The 25,548-nt window shown below is 38.6% G+C and overlaps 1 protein-coding gene across 2 annotated transcripts in view; it reads right to left on the reverse strand.

Moving 5' to 3' along the window:
- GSK3B (glycogen synthase kinase 3 beta) overlaps nucleotides 1–25,548 on the reverse strand; it is a 149,203-nt gene that overhangs the window by 27,583 nt on the left and 96,072 nt on the right. For both annotated transcript variants that reach the window (XM_021548814.4, XM_021548813.4), the window contains exons 6-8: nucleotides 24,018–24,124; nucleotides 14,779–14,876; nucleotides 3,796–3,891 (exon numbers count right to left, since the gene is read on the reverse strand). In XM_021548814.4, the coding sequence (XP_021404489.1) occupies nucleotides 3,796–3,891; nucleotides 14,779–14,876; nucleotides 24,018–24,124 (301 nt within the window). The remainder of the gene's footprint in view (nucleotides 1–3,795; nucleotides 3,892–14,778; nucleotides 14,877–24,017; nucleotides 24,125–25,548) is intronic.

The raw sequence follows: 25,548 nt of genomic DNA on the forward strand, positions 1-25,548 counted from the left end.
CAATTGTGTGTTTAAAAGCCTACCTATTATTCTCTGACTGTTGTAAGTCAATATTCACATCCCTGCAAAACACTGCTTCTAACAGGATGCCACTTGCTTCACAGACCAAGGACAGACAGGCTGTAGGATGCACCTTAATGAATACAAAATATTCTATACAAAGTAAAAATAAAGGAAGGTTTGAATGACAAGAACATTTAAGTTACTAAACACACTGGTATTCTGAAAAGGACCTCTCTGCTAAAGCACCAAAATGCCTTGGATTCCTCATGTTAAAGCTGGGGTTGTAGGGATAGGTGATAGAGGAAAAGAAGACGGAAATGCTGTTTCTGAAGAATGGTTTGAGAAATTCCTGGAAAGTTCAGATTCTCTTTTCTTTGGCTAGCCAGGGACATGTTGAACTTCCATCATTACATACCTCATGCACATAAATTGGTATAAAAACATACATGCTTGGCCAACACAGAATGATACTGGAGACAAGAGGCCTCTAAGTTTTATAATGGGAGATTCCAACTCTTAAGTTACAAATTTACTTCAATCTCAAATTATCAATAAATTGAAAAATCAGTCTGAGAACAGTTTGCATTACAAACTCATATATTGCTGCAGCATGGAAAAGTATTTTTAGAGTGTTAATTAATACTTCTCTCATAATTTAAGAAGGAAGGCATCAATACTGTGTTAGGATAATACCAATCCATTTTGATTGAAAAGCCTAAGATTCATCTATGAAGTTAGGCTTCAAACATCTGTAAAACTTGTGCTCAAAATTCCAATTTTAGCCCAAAATTTATTGAATCTGAAAAACAATATTCCTTCATAGAATTGTCCGTCTTCAGACTTAAACAATTGCTCTGTCTCTTTAAAAAAACCTGAATATATTGCATTGTATTCTTCTTCACAAGTAGGTAAGAGCAAGTGTAAGCAGATTACACAGCGTCACAGCAATACTGACTAGGAAAGCAACATATATGTTCCTCCCAGAAATGCCTGAGAGTGCAGACCAGAACCAGATACATCCTATGCAAGTCAGCACAACAGAATTTCAGATGCAACCTACAGATACTGCAGCTTCCAAAGAAAATTCTTAATTACCATCTATGCACACTTTTGCAGACCAAGGGAGTTCCCTGAAAACAAGACCTCCTTTTTGTATATATCGCTGGCCTGGAAACAACCAGTTCCAGACTGTGTAGAAACATGCATTGGGCACCTCAACTGCATGAAACTTACTCCAGGCAGGGCCCACAAACCCAACTTTGACAAATACCCATGTTCTATTAAGCAGCACAAAGCAAAGAGAATCCTCTGGTGTCTAAGAGCTTACAGCAGAGTGACTACATTCTCAGTAGTTCTCTTTCAAACATGCTGAAAGTACTGCCTAGAAGTTATTTCAGACATACAAAAAAATCCTTCCTGCCTGCTGAGTTCTCTGGTCATAGCTACTCAACAAAAATAGCCACCTTCTGCCTATTGTCATCTTCAGTAATTCTTCAGCTTAGATGGCAAAGATTTGTGCTTCTGAAGCTGCAAATTCAAGTCCTGTTGGAAATTAGCTGTAGCAGTCTAGTTACAGACACAGACACAGTTGTAACAAAAGAACAAAACCAACCAACAACATTATCACTTTCAATTCTTCAGTCACTCCTGTTTTCAAAGCCAAAGTTCTGAAAAGGTTTCTGTCACTATTCAATTCTAAGATAGAGAAGCTCTGAGAGGATTGCCTATGCCCACTGACATGTCGTTAGGTGTTATATCAATATAACTGGGTAAGAAGAACCAATTCTATGTAATACTATACTAGTACTTAAATACTATACTAATACTACTACTTAAATCTATCATGGCTCAACATGTTTAAATCATTGAAAGGAAAGGATCTTGAGAAGTAATACACCGAGAAGATAAGACTCATTACCAGCATCATGCTGGGTAATTAATTTTTTAAATTTAGCATTTGCATAATAAGTACAGATCTCACAAATGAAGTCTCATGTAACCCAATTGTAATAAACTGGTTTAAATGCTATTCTACACCCATCTGACATCCTGACATCAGGAAGAGCTGTGTGCAGAATGACTTGAGAATGAGAAGCTATGCTGCAAGCACAACTCTGCAAAACGAATTGTGACCTAATGGAGAATGCAAATTTGATCTTCTGGCAAGCTTGTCTCACTTCTTAATTTCACCTGTGATCCTCTACTACAAGAAAAAAACCCATTCATTATAAATAGAAGGAAGTTTCAGTCTTTTTGGGAAGCTTCCATTTGCTGAAAGTTGTGTTCTAAGAGACCATCAAGCTCATACAGATGATTTATAAGACTGTTCAAGCTAAGATAAGCATTTAAACTAACTATGCAACTTGACTCCATGTCCTACAAGTACAGCTCTGCACTTCTACCTTCTACTTCACTGTATATTAATTTAACCTCCCCTAATCCAAACACATTCAATGGAAGAATTCAGATGCAAACCTAATATTCAGTGCTACAAGGTTTATTTGGCTTATTCTTGTCACTTTTGCCAGGATAAAATTCTCAAGTGAAGAGATCACTCCCAGGGACTTCATCTGCTCTAATTTTTTCCCTCAGTAACATAAGGTATTAAAAAGCCTTGCTGGATTTACTAACCTCCCATACTATTATACATCACTTAACCAACACACAGAAAGTAACTCTGAGATGGAAACACAAACCGTGGATTAGTGGGGGAAAGGTACACACCTCATTGGAGAATCTATCACAAGAACAGTGATGTATAATACTGCCCTGGCATGTACCCGTCAGGTATATGGTCTGCTATCAATTAGCTCTAATTAGTTTATTCAATGTTACTACTGCAATAGAGTATTTGGTCCAAAAGAATCTGCCCTGGACATGTGCTTAGCTAGGCATGCAGCCCTTCCACACACAGATATTACTTTCTTAGCAGAAGGAAACCTGAGTGCTGAGGTAGGATGGAAATACACTGTGACTATAACAGACAGTTCTCAATCAGCCAGAGGAAATGTTAACTACCCAGGCTTCAACTGTTTGAGACTCAGTATTTAACTTATTCCACACCAAAGAAGGTGACTAAATAATTGTTACTCTGCCTGAAGTCAAATATTCATCATTGCTTGATACGGGGAAAACCAGTTAATTGTGCAGTAATATATTTGTTTCATTCCTAGCAGTTTTCTTGTTTCTCATGGAGGTCATTAATATTGCCTGCATGTACTGCATTGTACATGCTATGAAAGCTATGAAACCTATGAAAGCTAGAGAAAGCTTTCCCTATGAAAGCTAGAGAATAAGAAATCTTAAGAAGTAACTCCAAGAAAAAACATCTCCATTCAACAGCACACCTACGGAAGTACAGAATATTATCTGTGAAAGAAGCCCTCACCACACTATTTAAGAGTGGCACATTAAATAGTGTGCTACAAAAGTGCCACATACATACTGGATCACTTTCCTCATTTCTGTGTGACTTTTGTGCATATTAGCTGATAGCATGATAGTATGTAGAATATTGCAATCTGCTACTAGCACACACACCATGATCAAAAAAAAAAAAAAAAACAAAACAAAAAACAACCCCCCTATAGGCAAGCCCCAGACCAACAGATATTATTACAATGTATTGCTTCAATATCTCCTTCTCCTCAGCTACATCAAAAGTTTGCAGGTCCCCATCTTAGTTAAAGGCACTTAGTTTGGACTGAAAGCCACCAAATCACTGAACAAACTGACCAACTTGAATTTTTACTTTCAGCCCACATCTTTATTATTCAGATCATATAGACTCACCTTAGTCCATGGATGTGCCTTAATCTGAGGAAATTTGAATTCAGTATAGTTTGGATTCATTTCTCTAATTTGCTCCCTTGTAGGCGTTCCCAGAACCTATACAGGAGAGAAAGAAAAAGGCAAATTGTTTAGATATGCCTCAGATGTAATTCAGACTGAAGTATAACCTATCAGACATTGAGACAACTGAAGCCCATCTATGTAACTAGTAAGTTAATATAACATTGAGAGCAAAACAAAACTTTTGCACCCAGGAGAGGGAAGTCCTTTCTCTGAGCATCCTTCTCCAGTCTTTGATCACTGTCCAGAGTAAAAAATGTGTTGTACTCTGTGCTGCTGCCACTTGACCAGCCAGTGGGCAACACTAAGAAGAGTCTGGTTGTTTCTTCATTCCATCATATCACAAGGCTTTTACACACACTGATGAGATCCCCCCCACCGCTGGCCAAGCCTTCTCTGCTTCTGGCTGAACAGTGCCAGCTCTTGCAATCTCTCCTCATGTGACAAATGCTCCAGCACCTTAATCACCTTTGTGGCCCTAGCTCAAACATCAGTGGTCTCATGGGCAATTCAGTTCATGCTCCAAGCCCAGTGTCAAAAATTTAATTATCTTATAAAGTTTTTCACAAAATTAAAGCATTTCTCTCAAACTTAGTGATATTTTGCTGAGATAGAGAGCTTACTTTCATTAGGTTTATATAAAACAGTACTACCAAACACATTCAGGGATTGCAGTTCACTGCATATGGTTGATGAAGGACCAGACAAGTAGCACAGACTGCATTTTACAAGTCATAAACAGCAGTCCTCTGACAAGCTTAAAAGACCAGCCAGTTACTGCTGAGCATCTCCTGCTCGCCCTGCAAACAAAACTGTGTGGGTTTGGGTGGTACTTCCTCATCTCAGTATTTCCACATGGAGGACAGAATTAGTTTAAATCTAACTTGGAAGTATCTAAAAGGCATACCAACTGTGGTTTACCTTCACCAAGCTGTATTTCTCATTCCCAGAATCTGCACAATGTTATTTATGGATGCAAATTAGTTGTATGAGAAATAACAAACAATTGCACATCTCTTTGTAGGGGTGGGTACATTTTGAAAGGATTTCAGAAATCCCTTGAGGGAATAAGCCTGAAAACATGGCATTAGTGCTTTCTTTTCAGTTAGCACCAAGTGTGAGAGAGCTATTGTCTTCTAGCTATATATTAAAATTGCAAAGTATCTGCAAGAAATCCCATTGTTTTCTGCTTGCACCCAGTTCTGGGCACCTCTTTGCTCTGCCGAGAGAAGGGGAGATGGCAGAAGGCAGGAGTTGCTCCTCTATGCTGGGCTCAGGCTCATCTATAGGAAACCTGTAGTGGCACTATTTTGGCCCCATGACAAATCCCTCCACAGAGCTTAGCTTAGTAATGTTATCACCTCATCTCGTCAGACTGCACTGTCACCACCAGGCAACAAACGAGCACGATGCTGGCACTCTACCTTGCTGCTTGATAAAGAAATATCTGGTTACAAATTCTGGTATCTGTATACATTTTCATTCTGTTAGAATGGAAATTAGAAAAATGCACTCCAGAAAGTTAGATAAGGAGGTAAAAGAGCAAGGTAACTGCTGTTTGAGTAATTTGTGGAAAAGAGAAACTATCATCAGGTATTATGAACAAAACTTGGTATCTCTTTGCTATTTAAAATAAGAGTTGCACAACACAAAAATATCCTGTCCACAAGGCAACCTTTTTAATAAAGAGCAGCAGCAGAGGAAGTAAACTCTGCAACTTGTTCAGACAGTTGCTCCTTGGATAACAAATTTGACCGACAAATTGTATAAAATGAACAATAATGTTTTGTAGATCACATCGCTCATGAGGATTTAAAACCCACCTAATTCTAAAAGCCAAGGGTTAGACAGAAATGTCAGCAGATTTTTTGGGGGTGTGTCTGAAAACACTGGTTGTGCTTAGGAGTTAAAAAAGGAGAATGTCTGCAGATTCCATATATTTTGCTCAAGTTTAAAGGAAAAAAGAATTGAAAGGAAAATGTGCCCTTTCCCTGCTGGTTTTCTGTCTGGCACTCACCAACTGCCAGCCCTGCCAGGATGGTGCTGCTCTGAAAGCTTTGATGACCATCACTCTCAAACCTTTCCAGTTCTAAAAGATCAGGGGATTTCACTCCCCTAAATATTATTTTCATCCCAATTCAGGATAAAAGTAATTTTTAAAACCTTAGAATTTTTTTGATTACTTAAATTAACTTTCTCAAAAAATGACAGGCACCTTCTATTGCTCTCCCAAGTTTTCTAAAAGCTAAGTTTTCAGGCCTCCCTAGTATAAATAACACTTTTTAAAAAACATGTTTACCTTCTTTACCCTTTTTCTCCTGAGAAAATTCCTTCAATAGCTTTTCTAAGAAGCAGCAAGTAGATTTATTTTAAATTTAGCCTGAGTATATCAAACTCGCTTGGTTGCCAAGGCTGCTCAGAACAGGAGCCTACACAGTGCAAGTATATTTAAAGACCACCTATGCATCAGATAACTCAGATTAGATAAGCAAGGGCAATTTTATGGAAGAACTCACAGACAATGTCTATTCATACATTTCACTAAAAGCACAGCTGTAACTCCAGATGATAGGAGAGGCCAACTCCTAAACTCAAGCACAGGCATCTAAGCAACAGCACTTCAGTTTCACGAATGCTTAGAAAAGAAGGTACTGAAGAGGGATCATGGTAGCTGAAAGAAGGGATTGTCTGACCTTTCAGCTACATAGCAGCCTTTGACACATAAAATAACTGTACAAAAGGGAAAGTGCTTACTAGTAGCTACACAGTGTATTTATATTTATTCTGTTCTCTCGAGACTGTAAAACCATATTGCGCTTCCAATTTGTACTGAAAGCAGATTAAAGGGAAAAAAAAAACAACCGCAACCACAAAACAACACACCCCACAATCCAACCAAAAACTGAAAAGAGAAGTAGTCTGGAAGGAAGAATAGAAGTTTTGAAGATTGTCAAATTCAAGTTACAAATTCAACAGTGGGATGAATAAAGTGATAAATTGCAACAGTACTTGACATATCTTGAAGAGGTCCTGTAGTGGATCTCCCCTCACTCCCCAACATATCAATTCTGTTTGCTACATGATTTGAAATTGTACCTCAGTGATTTACACCGTACACTGTACTCAGTGATTTTCAGTATATTAGGAATACTTTCAAGTAACCTTGGTAACAGCAATCACTTAAGCTGCTGCAAAAAATTGGTCAAAATTCTTCTTTTGAGACAGAAGCATGAATTACTGTGCTCATTTTTGGCAGAATTACTCCATGAAACAGCTGGTTTGCATTCAGATTGAATTTCATGTGTTTTAATTTGTGTCCATTCTTCTTGTCCTGTCATGAGATGCCAAAGAAAAGAGGCTGGCTCTCTCTTTGAACTTTCCCTTCACATACTTTATACACTTGTAAGATTCCCACCAATCTTGCAAAAGTCAGAAAGCTTTTAAGAAATACAGGGTCTAATACTGAATTATTCAGGTCAATGCAGACTGGTACATACTATTCTAATTCTTGGGGAATCTTATGGAAAGTGATTTTATCAATTTTTTATTTCTATTTAACACTTGAAGAACAAAAAGAGAACCAACGTAAGTAGTGTAATAACAGAAATGTAGTTATCTGATGGAATCAACTATAACTAGAATAAAGACTCAACTTTCAAATGAATGAAGGGGAGGTCAATGTGAGAATACAAAGCATCTTCCTGTAAGTCAAGATGCCAGGTAAATAGTTTTGCTCTTCATTACTAATTGTCATTATCATAATCTCTTAAATAAAAATAAAGAGGTATTATCTATTAAGATTAACTAAAGAATATACTTGCTGAGAAGGGGACACTGCTCTGATTCTCCTAAGACAAAAATTGAACACAACAGGTTTCACAGTATATTCTGTCAAGTTTTTCCCTTGACATTAGTCTGTAATGGATGAAGCTCCCCAAAACATTTTTATTCGACAAAAGGGTTTGTGAAGGTAGGGTGATGGTATTTATTTCCTGCAGTTAAAGAAAAGCTACGATAAAGAAAGGCTCACAGTAATGTCATCCTTACCAAAAAAGAAGGGGAGATTTATGAACCTGGAACAAGCTCTGAACTTGAATAAAGATTTTCAGTTTATGTTCTTACAATCAACTTTTTTAGGAGGAAAAGATGGATTATTCAGCTCCAAAAGACACTTCAGTTACACCTCAGTATCAAGACAGCTGCTGCCCACACCTGCTTCACTATGCAAAACTGCACTGAGTCATTTATGACCAAACCCACACTGTTGCAACAGCAGAGGAAAAGGAAACTGCAAGAGTTTCAACAAATCCCAGTGGAATAAAGGCCCTTTATGACAACCATTGCTATTGCTGAACATTGCCAAAATGTAAGCATTTAGAAGCACAGGGACCTTGGTTAGAACCAAGGGTTCAGAAGCTCCAGCTGGTAGGAACTGAACTAGAGAGGGAAGCATGTGATAATTTAAATCAGAAACCTCTAAAAAGCCATGGTTGTAGTGGTGTAGTGGTCTTCCCTGGGAAAACTGTGTATGTTTATGAGGAAATATATTCCTAAAAGTCTGATGCTTATGGCTTACCAGATGGCATAATTAATACTTCTGCAAACATGACTGCACCTCTTCAGAAAGTTGTGAGAGGTGTGCTGATAGTTATTTTAAAAACTCAGTGTAACATCTTGAGCAGTTAACACAGCTTGAGACAATACTTCAAGAGGTCTGTGGTAGAAAGTAAAATAAACTTAACCACTTTATATACACTTCCTTTCAGAAACACTTTCTTGCCAAACAGTAAAAGCCAACTAAATATAGATATTTTTTCTATTCATAACACGAAATGAGCTATACATCAGGAATAGGAAGAAACCCATTGTCACCGCTGACATGAATACAATTGTCCATCAACTTTTTATACTGCCTGCCTGCAAGCACTGAAAGTGATGAATTAAGTGAGGCAGAGGAACAGCCAAATTGTGATGTGGGGGGACATCAGGGAAAAAAATGCCGGGAGACTTCCCTTAGGGTTGAGGACAGAACCCATGTGAAAGCCCATGTCAGATGCAGGTAGGTTGTCAGCACAGGACCACATTCAATACAATGGAACACTCTATGGCTTACTCTCCCGGAAGAGAAGGCTCCTCTCTGCTCATTAACTACTCTGACTGGATTTATTTTATTTCAAAAACTGAGCTCAAAATAGTACCTTGACATTTGAGCATGAGCCATATATTATAATTGCAGTCTATACTTAGCATTAGGCGCAGTAAAACTGTCAAGAGCCCAAAAAGTTACACATGAATAGGATTCCTGATACTATTTAACTTGCTTTTTCATACATTTTTTCCCCCTAGCTCCCCCTTACTCAGGGAACTATGAGAAGATTTTATTATTCCTCTTAAATTACCATGAAATGCCAGTTTTGGTGCAAAGAATAATCACAGTGCAGTAGCAACCAAAAAACTCAAAGCAAACACCACCTCCACCCCGTAACCCCCACTTCTTTCCTGCAGTTTTCACAAGTTGGTTGATTCATCTCATACTCTAAATAGCAGCACGCGGAAAAAAAATATTTCCAGTAAAGAAAACACCAGGCAGATTGGCTGATGCTGTCCTCCCTATGTCCCAGGGCTGCTCAGATAATTATTGCTACTTCGTTCTTTTGACAGATTGTTTTTTTCTGCTTTTGAGAGGAGTAGGGGGAAAGTACTAAACATAAACTTTGAGAAGATAATTATCTTAGAAACAAACCCATTACCCCTCTGAGATTCACTTCCTGCAAGAGTAACCACTGTCTACAGGAACTGTACTTGAAGACATTTTAAGTTTGGAAAGCATATTCCAGCCAGTTTTACCTGGATGGTTCTGGGATGCTGTAGAGCTTGTGAGGCCAGGAATGACAAACTCCCAAGCTTTCACAGAGGGTACAGGAACCCCTGCAGCCACCACTGCTGCACTGCAAGCTGTGCACATGAGACTGGAGATTTACAAAGAAGTCTGTCCTGATTGCATCTCAAAGAAAAATCACTCTTGTGGTCTAAGTGCTTCTTCTTTCAAACGGTATTCAGCAGGGTCCTACTTGCACAGTGGACTTTAAATAGTGAAGTGGCAACTGCAACCCTTCTGGGCTGCTAGAATAATCTATCAGGTACAAGGCTGCATGACTGCTCTGAGGCATGGTGTTTACTTGTACATAATTTCTTTATGGGATCACTGATGAAATCCACACTACCACCACTGTGACTGTTTCAGAAACTGAGCACATTTCTGAAGGAGATGTCACTTGAAAGCCGGTAGGGGCATGTATTTTAATGAGTATATTGGGTTACCCACTTGAGATATTCCCAGCAATGGGACAACCTAACATTTGGATTAGCAAGCAAAAGCTAAAAATAAAGAGTCACCATTCAAGATCAAAATTTGGAAAAAGCACAGCACATGATTTCTCTCCTGTAATAGCGTAAGTATTCAAGAATAGTGTACTTGGGTTAAGCTCTTTCTTCAGAGGGAGCTCCAAGACAGTATTCCCCTACATCAAATATCATTTTGTCAGAGGTAAGTGGTCAAAGAGCTCTCTTTCCCAGTCAGACTGAGAACATGTGGAAAGACCATATTTAAAGAAATAGGAACAAGAGGAAAAATTTAAAAGACGCCTGTCTCTTGATGCAATTGAACATGATGCTGTGGTTCTAGAGTGGCACAGTTTTTCAGAGCTGTTTGCAAATACGCAGTAGGTCTGGAAAAACTCCAGGTGCAACTATATGAGAAGATCTTGCAAGACTGCTTGAAACGAAACTACAGAAGCCTGTTGAAAGTGTCTCAAAGGCTGTCAAAAGCCAAAAATGCTTGTGATGCAGCACGGGACTGAGGATGTTGAGCATATGGCCTGCAGGAAGGGCGAGCTCTGCCAACTGATATATCACCAGGAACACAGCTAAAGAGGGGATGTCATCAAGAACTGCATGAGAAAGGAAAACTAATTTAATGTGCTGGTATTTTGAAATCATTATCCAGTCTAATGCAAAAAACTTCACAGCCAGGTGTAGCATTCACTTGCTATGTTGTGAAATAAATTCTGAATAATCATAGCTGAATAAGCACCTGAAAAGAAAACTGAAAAATTTATCTTGGCTCAAAAAAAAAAAAAAAAAAGCCTCAAGTGTAACTGTGATTCAATCATCTTGAATTGATAACAACCAGCAGTAAAGCTTCTAAGCTGACCTCTTCCTCCAGTGGAATCAAACAGAAAGGATGGAAGTCTGACATATTTCCAAACGTGTGGGTATTTTCTTACGATAGCCCATTTTTGGGAGTTTAAAATACACCATCTTCCCTGCCCCTAAGTTTCAGACATACAGTTCCAATGAAGCTATCTGAAAAGCCGGACCCCAGACAGTCAAACAGTAGCTCCCAGGTTGCAACCTGCAAGCTTCTACCAAGCTCACTGCTATTCTACAACTATCAGATCCCACAGCTCTGCTCCTCCCACAGCCAGCTAGCATTAAAGTAAGTCTGTGTTACAATGGAAGCTTGAAATACTAATTTTCTATGGCAGCAAATGGAAGAGGTGGATGCCATCTGTCAAATTTTTTTTAATGAATCCTACTCTAAAGGAAACTTTATACAACATCACGTTTTACATGTTGTGCCAAGATTTTAACATTTCTGGTAAGTTTTATGCTGCAGAATCCTCAACTATCCTGAGGCTACGAAACTTAAAACTCAACTCAAGTGATTTCATCTTTTATATCATCCTTTCAAATTTAAGTTGAATTTAAGCATAATTCTGGAAGTGCGTAATAAGAGCAGAATGTTTAATCTATTCTTTGCAGAGTTAAACAAATCTGCTTAATTCCATTATTGGTCTTTTTTAAAGGATACACAGTAGACGGGACAGATCTCTCCCAACAGTGGGAAAAAAATTGACCTCACTTCCTACTTCTTCCCCATTTTCAAAAGATGAGGAAAAATTTGAGGTAAACCATGAGAAATATTGTAAGTGGAACAGCGTTACAAACGAAGCACTTTGTTATCCGTTCCTAGACAATTTCTCATGGCTGTTGATCTTGAACAATATTCAATTATAACTTTTCTCTGTATTCCCACCTTCACCTTCTGCTCGGGCTTTTGTGAATAGCTTTTACAAAACTCTACAACAGAAGATTAGGGAGACAAGGGCACTGAAAAGCACCCTATTTCTCCAGTTTGCACTCAGCTTCTCTTCCAGCCTTGCCTTCAGAATATATGCTGCATCAGTAACAAATACTGTCAGAAGAACACAGTACCCACCCATTTAGGCTCACATTTTACATTACACTTTCTTCAAGTTTCAGTGATCATCCTTTTTTGTGATTACTGCCATAAGATTTACAGTATTTTTTCCCCAGACTTTCCTAAAACATACTGGGCCAGTACATTTTATTTCACTTCACTTCTGTGTGTAGTGGACTACATATGTGATAAGAAAACCCCAGCACAACACAAGTGTGAATGGTCATTAAATATCCCCTTTTCTATATTTAAAGAACTTAGTCAAAAGCTTGTTTCTGTGAGGGTGAATATCATGTCAACATGCAATTTGCTGAAATACCTTTACACTGGGTACTCCTTCAGTTGCCTTGAGAAATAGCATCAGTTTGCCAGTACTATATATCGCCATTACCATGAGTTAGTCAAGAAAAGTTACCACCACAGATGGTACAAAGGCTATCAGCAATTTTACTGAACTACTCCTCTGCTTCAATACAAATGAAGTGTAATCAGGTGAGTGCCACAATTGGAGAACATATGTGCTGTGAAATTATTGTGCTCATGGATGTTTTCTTCAGTAGTGCAGAACTGATGTTAACAGCTTCTTAGCAAACTTTCAACCAAACCACAAATTTCTGCTTGCCAAGCGTGTCAATAAAAGACCATTTATCTCCTCATTATTTTACTTTCACATTGTGAAATCAAAGCAGTGGTAGGGCAGAGCACTATGGCTTTACCAGTAAGGTTCTCTACACTAAGATTCCTGATCATGTCATGGACAGTCACCATGATATAAAGTTCTATTTACAAAAATTCAGGTGGAGGTTGGGCTCTTCTTGTGGACAACAAGTGAAAGGACCAGAGGACACAGTCTTAAGCTGCACCAGGGAAAGTTTAGGCTGGACATTAGAATGCATTTCTTCACAGAAAGGGTAATTAGATATTGGAATGGACAGCCCAAGGAGGTAGTGAAGTCAGTGTCCCTGGAGTGGTTTGAGGAAAGACTGGATGTGTCCTTTAGTGCCATGGTCTAGTTGACATGGCAGCGTTGGGTCATTGGTTGAACTTGATCTCGGAGGTCTTTTTCAATCTTGCTGATTCTTTGATTAGCTTTAGTTTTTCAGGATTTTTGACATCCATTAAAAAACAAACCAGGACTTTTCAGAAATGTCCAAAGGCAAACATCACACGTTATCACAAAATCCTGAGGAGGTCTGGTCATCTGACATGGACCCTTTCACAAGTCACAAAAGCAGTGTAACAAAAAGCAGCACACCACTACAAGACACTTCTCAAAAGTTAAAAATATTTTCACTTCCACCATCATCAGCCTTACATCTGAAAGCAACTCTAGTTTTTCTTGAGTGTTTCCTAAGCAAACTGACCCAACTTGGATAAACTGAGTTTGAAATACACTGGGCAGAAATGCAATAAGGAGACATCAAGAAAATCATAGAAGTCTGTGCAAGACATGGAGTCTCCAGAGGAAAGCTGTTGACTGGAGGATGTTCAGCAGGACAGACAGAAACTCACTGTAACAGAAGCCAGGTTTACGTGGTCAAAACCTGCAAGAGATGGGGTGACAGTCTAGAAATGTCACAGCACACCCCTGACAGCCCATATCCTTCAGGAAGGAGAATGATCAGTCAGCACTGGTTCACTCTCTTAGGACAGGGACAAACAGTGGTAGCTCTCCTAATCAATGACACAGACAAGTAGGAAGTTCTCCTTTTAGAGTCACAAATTTGGGTTTTGAGGGGCTTTTCACATGCATGCCACACAATATATTTATGCATCAAGGAAGTGACAAAATCAAGGAGGAAATTCTCTTAACACAGTCCCCTCACAGTGATGAAATCAATAAAGCTGAACAGTATGTGTACACATCTTTTCCTATCTAATTATGTGCATAGTATAGATTCAGTCGAAATTTATACTTCTCTCTCTGGAAATCTTGTTTCCTTCACTGCAGAAGTTGAAAAAGATAGAGTAGACAAGGGTGCTGGGAAGTCAGAAACCAATCTATGAACTATTCTTCCATGTCTCCAATTTGAGAACCATAGAATATTCACAGCTTTCCAAGTGAAATCAGTCAGGATGTGCTTGGACATAAGTGTTATATATTTTGACACATTAGTCATTTTACCTTGGAAAAAAAGACTCTTCAGGTGGAAGGTACCTTTGCTCTACATATCCTGATTCTCTATCTGCAAAAACAAGTGCCCTTTCTCACCTTTCATTTTAAAAGAGCTGGGAGGAAGGAAGACTAGAAGGCAACTACATATGTGAAGAATCTGGCATAAGGAATTTAACAACACTGTTTCTAAAGCCAAATACTAATGGTGTGCAACAAAGGAAAAAGAGAGAGACTCCAAATAATGAAAATCATACATGAATAAATGCTGGCCCAGTATGTAAGGACTTCTTCAAAGCACACTGAAAGTGCAGTCCTTTATGAGGGAAAAAGCCTCAATATATCATTATGTATAACTGCAAGAAGAGAAAGTAAAGATCATCAGGATCTCAGAAGAGCATGATAAGTGTTTTCAATCACTGTTTACGTGCAAAACCCAGTACAATCGTGCCAGAATATATGTATGTTCACCAGTTTATAACAGTGCATGTTTTCCTACTGATTCCCAAGGAATAATGTAGTCAAAGCAACATTTAACATTCCATACCTTGATTATTTCCACCAACTGATCCACACCACTGTCACCTGGAAAGATCGGTTGTCCTAGTAACAGTTCAGCCAATACACAGCCTGCTGACCACACATCTAAAAAGGGAAAGGTGGAGGACAGGGAAAGGTATCAGTAAAATACACATATTAAGCCATTCATAAAAAACCCAGCCATTTTAAGCTACTTTATCCTTTGCTATGTTTGATAATGTGTGCAACACAGCTAAAAATAAAAAACCACTCCTATCCTAATGTTGCCAGGTACCTGGTATAAAACAACAGTGTGCAGACAGTCTTAGAAGTCAAACTGTGAGATAATGAGAACTGAAAAATCACGTTAAATGCCGTAATATACTGACATGAAAACTTACACATGCAGGGAAAAGACCATAAAATGCTTGCCATTTGTAATTGAGAATTTCCCCAAACCCTGTGTTGGTTTAAATCACACTGATAATGAACTATATGCATAGGTATCATCCAACACAATGGCTGATGTTTTTACTGTTTCCAAGTGTTGAACAGACTCAGTTTTTCACACATATATTGAAAGCATACATGCACTGACAGATGAACCTGCACTGCAAGTATTACTGGTATCCTGAAGTACAAGATGATTAAGGGATCTGGAAGGCAGCCTCTCTAACCAGTCACTTCAAGATCTAATCTTTATCCCAATTCCATTTGCCAACTTGGATGAGTAACAGAAACTGCAAGTCATAGATCACACGTCAACAGCATCTGTAGAAAAAGCATTTAACTAATTTTTGTATGTATACCAAAAGCCTCAAGTAGTCCTTAGGAGCTATTTCTCCCACATGAGGAAATTTTTCACAATCTATTGCAGGTATATCTTCTTAAATGATTAGGCAATTCAGTATTACAGAAGCAACTCAGGAATGTATTTAAGTATACTACAGAATATAGCATTTGATTTTTGGAAGTAATTAACTAAAAAGAAAGCTCTAAGAAAGTAAATGCAATAAACACTGTTTAACAGTATTTGTGAGAATCTAATGTAATCGTACAACAAATAAATGGGATTTTAAGCTGCTCAACACAGTAGAAGTATTGTACTTCTACTGATAAAGAGAACTGCTTCTCCCCCAAATAGATTGACTAGAAAGTTTTCTAGAAAGTCATCAATTGCTGAATATTTGAAAACTTACACCAAAATCCATTTTCAAACAAGCAATCAGCAACAGAAGATCTGTAAAGCCTATAATATAAAGAAACACCCCAAATGGAAAACCAATCCCCTTCCACCCACATTTCTTTAAACTCTAACCTACTTTTATGAGCTAGCCTTGTCCCCTAGGAGACATGATCTCCTGAGGCCTGAGATAATCTATGCTATGACAGAAATCTTTATTCCCTCATCTATTTAAACTACGTCCCATCCCTGTAAGTGTTTGAGGCTGTCCTCGACGGAGCTCTGAGCAACCTGGTCTAGTGGAAGGTGTCCCTGCCCATATCAAGGAGTTGGAATGAGGTGATCTCTAAGGTCTGTTCCAACCTGAGCCATTCTATGACTCCATGGTTCTGAGAAGCAGGATATACACAACCCTGCTAGTTATGGCTAAAGGTCTGAGTAAGGAAAACATCTCTGACAGTTCTCCAAGCTATTATCACTTTGTCAGTGGTGCAAAATAAAACCAAATACAGCTTTCAGGAGTTTACGATTTATATCAAAATAATCAGCAAGTTAAAACACAGTTTTCCTTCCCGCATTTCTAAAGGCAAGAGCGAGAATGCCACGTAAAAATACTTCCCCTCCTCAAGAATATGGTTCAATTGGAACATACAGTAGACTAACACCACTTTCATTACTTCAGCTGTTGAAATTATTCACTTCCAAATCAAATAGATGCACTTTTACCGAATGTATGGATACAAACATTGAATTAGAGTTTATTCTAAAAAATAACTACTTACAATGTAAACAGTACCATAAATAATTTGAAGTTTGAATCTTGAATTTTAACAAGCAAACATACAAAATGATGCTTTTTAATCTTTTAGTCACATTTAATAAAAGCTGATATGGCCACCGAGGTGCTAAGATCTCTTTTGGACAACAAACTAAGAAGGAATCATGTAAAGAATGTTTAATTGCATCTAACTGCTAATCAGTGTCTCTCTCTGATAACTCCTGCTGTTGGACCAACACATCCAGCAAAACCATGATGCAAAAAGCATCACTTTTTGTGTCTCCCATGTGTATTACGTTTAGAGGAATTACATAACAGTTCAAACAGACAGCACAAATTTCTTCAGAAGTATTGAAGAGATAGATTAAATGTGCTAAGCAGAGCACAGTAACTTAAAAGTCTATTTAAAGATATCTTTAAAGGGTTTTAAATAAGCCAAGTCCTTTAGAGTGTCCTTTACAAAACAAGTAGTTACACCAAATCTGTAATGATTATTTACAATTCAAATCCTTATTTTGCACTGAAAATGCTATATATGGCAAGGAAAAATATTTGACAGAATACATACAAACATAAAGTGACAGGAGAGTATGTCTTCAACCACAATTCACTTCCTTTTAAGATTTTGAAACTTTCAGATTAGACTGTGGCTTTTTTAAAATGACCATCTGGTCTGACTGCTCCATTAAGTTGGCTTTGAGCTGTTTTTGCTCTTCCTAGTTTCCCTAAATGCTTTTGCACTCCACCAGCCCATTTCAGAGAAGTCTGTAGGGCAGAAGTCTTGAACCCAATACAGAAATTTTATAAAAGCAGCGGGGAGCATCAGTGTTGCTGCCAAGGTCAGGAGGGTTCAGTCCCTGGCAGAAGTGCTGGGCTTCCCCAGTCCTGCCAAAATGCAACTGCAAACAAGTCAAACAATGTGCAGGTCCTTGTTCAAGAAGGCCAAGCAAGAACAGCATAGGACACATAAGAAAGCTGAGGGCATCTCATGGGAACAGAGGAAAACCAGCAAGGATGTAGATCATGAGGAAATAGGCGACAATGGCTGAGGAATACTTGCTGCATTCATGCTGGATTTAATTCCTCAAACATACAACAAAATCCATCAGAAACCTATTGCTCTTTATGCACTGAAATCTTCTAAACTAGGCAATTTAATGTCTTGTTAAAAGGCTATTTACTTTTACTTTATTTTACTTGCTAACACTTCAAATACACAGTGAAGTAAAACACAGGGATTTCAAAATCTCCATCTTTTTCCAGGCGTGTAATTTCACCAACTTCCAAATTAGGACTTGGGCAATATTCCCTGGACAAGGAAGTGAAGAAATCCTTGAAACATCCTCAGCGAATCCAGAGAGTGGAAGCAAACTTGAGCAGCTCAGAGGAGTGACAGAAATAAAACACAATATACATAGGTATTTATACATCTCTTGATAATCAATGCTCAATAAGGAACAAACTCAGAAATTTAATCTCTGCTGAAATTGTATATATTCTTGATGGAATTTATACCATTGGCTAAAATTGGTTCCAGAATAGTTTGCTCTTTTTTTCCTCACACCCTTTATATCTTGCATTTAAAATTTATGTACATCAGGATGATAAGATTTTTCCTCAAGCCTGAAGTAAACAAGTACTAATTTCTGTATTTTAAAGACATGTTACTTAAAGGAAGTGATCAGCTTATGGTAGTTCCTTCCCAGAGATTTTTCTGTCTCAGTACAGTCAAAGCTAACTGCTACAGATTAATATGTGCTGTAACTACCTGCTCCCAACAGAAGAAAAAGCATTTTCTGAACTATTTCTTTTCAGTATGTGCAAGCTAATTAAAACAAACTAGGACTCTCATTCACATGCTTTGAATTAGCTAATAAACAAGGTGAGAGAGAATCTTAAAAGAAAATACATCAACAAATGTTCCTTATGCCAAATTACTTGTGAAATTTTAGGAGAAAATACTGAAAACTATTCATTTTAAGAAAGCAGGCAAGAATACTTTCTTCATACCTTCAGTGAAATGTAGTCTAAACAATACAAAGAATAAATACAACTGCCAGGAAACAGCAACCTTCAAATAAGCTTATTTCAGATGGTTTTCACACATTACAATGGTAGCTAATGCCATATCTTTTCTAGACTAAAGAACACTTTGACAAATACCATTATCACCTACCCCCATTAATTTAAACACACAAAAATTCATATAGGGTCTTGTACCACATAACTTTTCTTAAATTAAGTTTCTACTATTTACTGATCTTCAGAGCTGTTAGATGGACATTGTGTAATAATATAATCTTCCTAATGGCCTTGCTTTTGAATGCATTCTAGCATTACAGAAGGTAAGAAAACACGTATTTCTTTTTAAATCAGGAAGAGGCATCTGGGAGGGCCACTGCAAAATACACTTATTAGCTTTAATTCTGTCAGCATGCAATAGCCATTTTGAGTTGGGAATTAATACCCTGTCCACAAATTTCACTTTTTCTGATCTCAAAATCTGCCTTTCCAAGCTGAAAAGCTGGCTCTCTATTTCTTAGCACAAGCACCATTCATTGTATTACACTCTAGCTCCTCTAACTCATTATTTGGAAGAGGAAGGGGAAAAAAAACCAAAGTTTCTCTCATCCACCTAGTACAAATTAAGAACTTCCATTTATCTGATGCTTTATGGGGCGTATTTACCTCCTACTTTTTTTCATTACCCTCATATATTCCTCTCTGCCTCACTATCCCTTCATCTTGATGGACTTCCTCCATCTTGGAGGCGACTCAAAGTTGCTGCTCTGGAAACTGTGGAAACAAACCAAGAGTCAGAAAAGCAGCCCTGGGAAGTCATAAAATCAACAGCTTCTAGTTGCCAAATGCCAGACCCAAAGTGCTTTTCACTGCTACTTGTTTGAAACAATATTTGGGCTGTCAGAACACGAGCAAAATTCAGGATTACAGGCAGGCGTGCTATGTTGGTGGAAGTTTCACATATCAAGCTACCACAGACTCATGGATTGGGGAGAAAGAGTAAGGCTGAAACACGAAAATGCTTGAAAAGACATGCTTGTTCCAGTATTTGGAACAAAAGCTAAACACAGGTATATCTATTCTTTTGCAATGAAGAGATGAAACTACAATGACAGATGGTAGAGTGGGTCAGTAAATCAACACACCTGCTTACTTTCAGCACTGAAAGTTGCCATCTGAGAAAGAAGCAAATTCTTCTGACTGCTTGGCAACAGTGCAGGGACACACCTTGTGGTAGTTCTTCCCCAAGAAACTCTGAGACAGGCCAACTACAGATACCTACTGAAGAGCTTCTGCTCTTCAGACTGCTGAGGTGAAACACTTGTGCTTGCTAGGAAAGTGAATGAACAACTTCACAATACCTATTTTCAGACACCCCAAGAGAAGCCAGCAATGGTCATGCAGATCAATCTTTCCCTGCCAGTGGCTATAAATGTTCCCTCAGGAACGCTCCCAACTCCTGCCAGCGCAGTGGTGGAGCCAGCTGAGACCAGCAGCCCCTTGTTGGGCAGAAGCACCACCACAATGTGGTGAACCCTCCCCTGCCTTGACACCTCACCTAGAGAAAAAACACATGAGACTGAGGCAAAGCTCAGCTGCACCGCTTCTTTCCATACAAAAGGAGCTCGAGGCAACAGAAACATCTGCACTCACCCCTACCCCAGTGCTTGTCCCAGGACAATGTAGGGGAATGTGTGCCGCCATCCCAGGGTTTTTCAGCAGCAGCATCACCCATATGACCAGCACAGCCAGAACCATGCTATCAACACACTCTGGGATGCTATAACACACACAGATTGGCAAGGAAGAAGCCTCAGACAAAACACTGTCAAAGGCATAGCTGAAGGGCTTGGTTTGGGAAAAAAACCAACAAATCAGCCCCACACTTCCCTCTTTCCCCCCAAAAAAACCCCAGACAACCAACAACAATAAACTCCTGCAAATCAGCTGTGGGAAGTAAATTGTGTCCATTCCAAGCAAGCTTTAGGGACACAAACACACAGACACTTGCAGAATTCATAGCCAAAGGTGCACAAAGGCACAATCTGTACAAGCTATGAAGGCACCCAATTGACATGAATATTTGTGCCTGACCACTGAAAAATCCTAAAGTTGCAATGCAGGCACATAACAGAGCTATTATAGGTAGAGATTTGTAGCTATTTGGCAACAGTGACTATTTAAGAACTCAAATAGGTCATTTCCCAGGTCATTATTTTAAAAATAGAGTCCCAGGTCTTCTGGAGGCACTAACTGTAGCAAATGTGATTTGATGCTACTCTTACTATGTTATATATTTAAATGCAGCACTAATGTGGTACTTTACAGAAGTGCAACAAACATCACATCCCTGGCTCAGTTATTTTTTAAAGGGACCTCTTAGGTTGGAATTGAAGTGATGCACTTCAATGAAACAACCAAGATCCTAGAAGTTAAATGCTAGCTTACAGTTTGCTGTGACATCCAGGATGAAAAGACACATCCTGGAACAAACTGCTACACTGAAGAGCACATAATGTCACATGGACAAATTCATGTGTTTAAAGACAACCTGGATGAAGCCAGACAGCGTAATGCAACTCCTGGTTACAATGCTAAACAAGGTGACAAACAACTGACATCATCATAATGGAGCTGGCTGTGCCATCAAGTATTGGGCCACCAGTGTCACTGCCTAGTCTTAAAAAGGACTTCTTACTCAGAAATACTTCCAGTCATTATCCTATTGCAGCACATTGCAGTCATAAGCCCTGCAGTAACATTAACAAACAACAAAAGCCTTCACAAAAACAGCTGGAAGCCTTGCAGATAATGTAGGGAAATTTCTACTTGAACACTTTTTGGCTTTGTATTCTTCTTTGATTTTACTTTTACTATAGTTTTATTAGAGGATATTTAACTGGGGGAATAAAGATCCCTGCCTTACATGTAAAGCTCACTTTTTGTTACCACACACACACAAGTGATTCTTACAGAGTGATCAAGATTACAGTGGGAAAAGGTTGTTATGCTAACAACCCACAATAAAAATAAGAACTAAAAAAACCTAGCACTCCAACATGTAAGTTTAAAAGACAGCAGTACAATACTGAAGCATTTCACAGTTCCCTATACTCTGAGCTATTGATAAAGGACTAATACTTACATGCTCTTTTCCTTCTTTTAATAAATCTCTCTATGCTTACTGATTGATTTTTCAACAAGCTGGATGAGTTTGGATGAACAATCCCACGTGAAATAAGGAAGAGTTCTCACTATGCACCATTGCTGCCTACCAGCAAGAATTAAAATTAACCCTTAGAATTTCTAGCATATTGCAGAACACTGGGAAACTGTAGAGATTGCAAAAGCATTTTATTCCTGCTCATCTCCCAAATCCAAAGACTGCTGAGAAAGAAGTGGAAGGTGGATAGGATAGGAAGGAATGAAGGAATATTAACTTAATTTTCAAGCAATGCAGTACAAATTTCAAAGAAAGGACTTAGAGGGACAGGTGGGTTTTTTTGGCACAAGAAAGAACAATGACTGAAATTCAAGATATTTTTGGAGGCAAGTGAATAATTGCACTTTAGAATGGAATTTTTATTAGAACCATTTTAGAGACCAGCAGGTAAAACAACAAAAATGGAAAGCACAACTTGAAAAAGGATCTGCAGTTGGAGCAAGAGACACTTCATAGAATTATCGCCAAAAGCAGTCTCTCCTGCTGACACATAAAATACAAGTTTTATGCAGCTATCCTCTGAAACAAGAGGTCTCAGTGCACTCTGATAATGCAGCTGAGCCAATCTATTAGCTCTCAGCTGGCAAAAAGATGTCAAATGGGATGAGCCACCCTCCCCTCATTCTTGAGCTCACAACACTTTGCTTTTACCTGGGCTTTGCTGCTTACTGGACTGCACAATACTGCTGATTGCACTCACTCACACAGCAGGAAGTTAACCTGCCAAAATATCTTGTCAGTTGATGCTGAATCAGCAAACTAAACAGTAAACTGTGAGAGCCAGGGAATCCAGGGTCAAGAGCAGGGGTGGGGCTGCCACTTCTGGCAGCAGCCAACAGTAAGTTCTGCCCTTGTATCTTTGTTGTGCCATACCTTCCCCAGACTACTCTTGGTTCTGACTCTTTTTCCTACCAGGAAGATACGCAAGAGTTGGTACAATACATACTGAATAGTATTAATAGGAAAAAATTAATTTCCCAATTAATGGGAAAAAAAAATCCTGAGAGCAAGGAAGACTTCAGGAACATGTTGAGGTGGAGCTTTTTGTTCCTTTTTAAGAACTGCAGAGTTAAGTCAGCCAGCCATTGAGTTTCACGGTAGTTCAAACACAGTGAGTTTAAATATACAGGTTATAAACATAATCTGCTAAGAGGTGAACATGATATCAAAATCCTTTTGAAAACATTAAACCTTGCCTAAATGACTCAAGTCCATAAGCAAGGTAAAAGGTTCCCCACTATTGTGCTGACTGCCAAATATGCTCTAGTTTGCACTAGAACTCAGAAGGAGCCCAGGTAGTATCTTGACTGAAAAACTGAAGTAGATACCAACAATCAGCCCACACACCATTCTTCATTTCAAAATTTTTCATTTTGCTCTTCATTTTTGGTTCTCTACTGTTAAGAAAACTTGGTTGCTCCCTGATCACCATCAAACCTCCAGCTTCCCTAGTATTTCCATGACACAGCTATGTCTCAGGTATATAGAAAGAGTTCTTTGTGTTCAAAATTAATGACTAAAAGACAGTAAAAGCTAGCAGAATTAGTTGAATTAGAAGGACTGTTGTACACAATATATTAAGGTTGTAAAGAGAATTTAAAGTCAATCATGAGGTCACACTTACCTCTCCCTATAAACTCTTTACTAAAAGCCAAGTAAATAAATTACAGATTTATGTCTAAACCACATCACATCAGAAGTTGATTTTCTTTTTATACAGTTATTTTAAGTTATTAAAATGCTTTTCTGGCTTGAGATCTCATACTTCCTTTTAAACTAAATGGCAACATTACATGGATTTTTTTTTTTTCACTTGTAATTAGATTTCCCCCCTCTACATTGAAAAAGCCCCTTTCCTAGTGTAATTAATGCTGAAATCTCAAAATATGTAGAAAGCACAGCAGCCATCTACAAAACATTTGTATGTCTTTAAAAAGTGATATTTAAATTTACAACCAAATTCAGCCCTGAGGGTTACATTTGAGATTTCTGGAAACCTTTACACTTCAGGATAAAAACTGAGGCAGCTGGGACAGATTTCAACCAAATGCACACACATACCTATACTGGAGGTATAATCGGTGGCTCCAAAGATCAACTCTGGTGCCCTGTAGTACCGAGAGCAGATGTACGACACATTGGGTTCTCCACGAACCAGCTGTTTTGCACTGGAAAGGAAACAGTATTTCAGTAATCTACAATATTGCTGTGCACACCGACATTAAGCTTTGGCACTCTTCACCTACTCTCTATTCCCAAATGTTGAAGTACAATGCTCTTCTAAGCTGATACAAACTGACTCCTTGATTCACTGTGAAATCAGTCCAACTCATCAAGCATCTACCTTGTACTTGAGACAGCAAAGGAAATTCTGACTACAGTCTAGGTGAAAAACAGGGTCAAATTTTTGGCTGCCAGTTGCCTTTTGCCAGATTCAAAGGCTTGTTTACAGTGGAAAACAGTACAGAAAACAGTTCAGTCAAATGTAGTCACTGTTTAAGGTTCAAAAGGTCTAGATACTCACAAGGACTGAGTGGGGTATTTTAGTCTGTTTTAGTTTTTTGTCTGTTGGTTTGCTTTTTTTGTTTGATTGGTTTTTAATTTCCATTGCAATAGTCTGCTCCTTTGCTACTTAAGGGAGCATGGTCTTTGTCATTGTATTCACATGTTAATGGTCCACAATTAACATGACGGTTTCTCTTATACTGTAATCGATCAGCCAAAAGGATCCAACCTACAGTATTGCCTCAATACTTCTCTTTGAAAGAATCCAAGAAAAGAAAGGACCACAAGACCACATTACTTTGGGAACATTAGTCTATGGGAACATTAGTCCATGGGCATATTACACTTCTTTCTTAATTAACAAGTGCAAGACAAAAAGGATCTGGAAGACAAAACTTCCCTTTTGGAAATATGACATTTACCTAAATAGCACCAAACACTGCAGAGTGGCAAGCCTGTCAAGTCCAGTGTTCAGCTGTCCAGACACTCCTTTCACCCTCCAGTGAAGAACTTCCACCACCCATTTAAAAAAGTCTGTTTTCTACATAGAAACTACAGTTAACAAATTCCCACTGATAAAAAATAGTAGGTATTCCCTTTATGCATTGGCAGTTTTGAGCTTCAGCATGATTCCTACTTTCCTCCAACGCTGGTGAGGTAGAACTGAGGAGGAGATCCCAAGGCACCAGTCATGACGATGCACTGCTTGAATAACCCCCACCTGACATTCCCACTCACTATGGGCAAGCAAATTTAGCAACAGCAGCTTCTGTGACCTCTCACACATATACCCCAACTATTTTAGTCTGCCGAGTTACAGCACAATCTAAAGATTGAACTTTCTCAGAGAGAAATCTATTTCATGTCTCACTGCAGATAGCCAGAATTTCTGTATCAGTTCTAAGGTGGGGGCTGGGCTCTAAGTGGATATTGGAAATAAATGTGCCTTTGGAAACTACAACATAGATGTCCACTATCCAAGAGCTTCAACTGGAAGTGCTGCTTCTGATTTTGAGCCTCTATGGTATTTGCAACATTAAGTGAATTGTTGTAAATGCAAGTAGATTGATTAGTGTAACATCAGCCT

The sequence above is a fragment of the Lonchura striata genome, chromosome 1 (genome assembly GCF_050655825.1).
Source record: "Lonchura striata isolate lonStrDom1 chromosome 1, ASM5065582v1, whole genome shotgun sequence".
Lineage (NCBI taxonomy): Eukaryota > Metazoa > Chordata > Aves > Passeriformes > Estrildidae > Lonchura > Lonchura striata.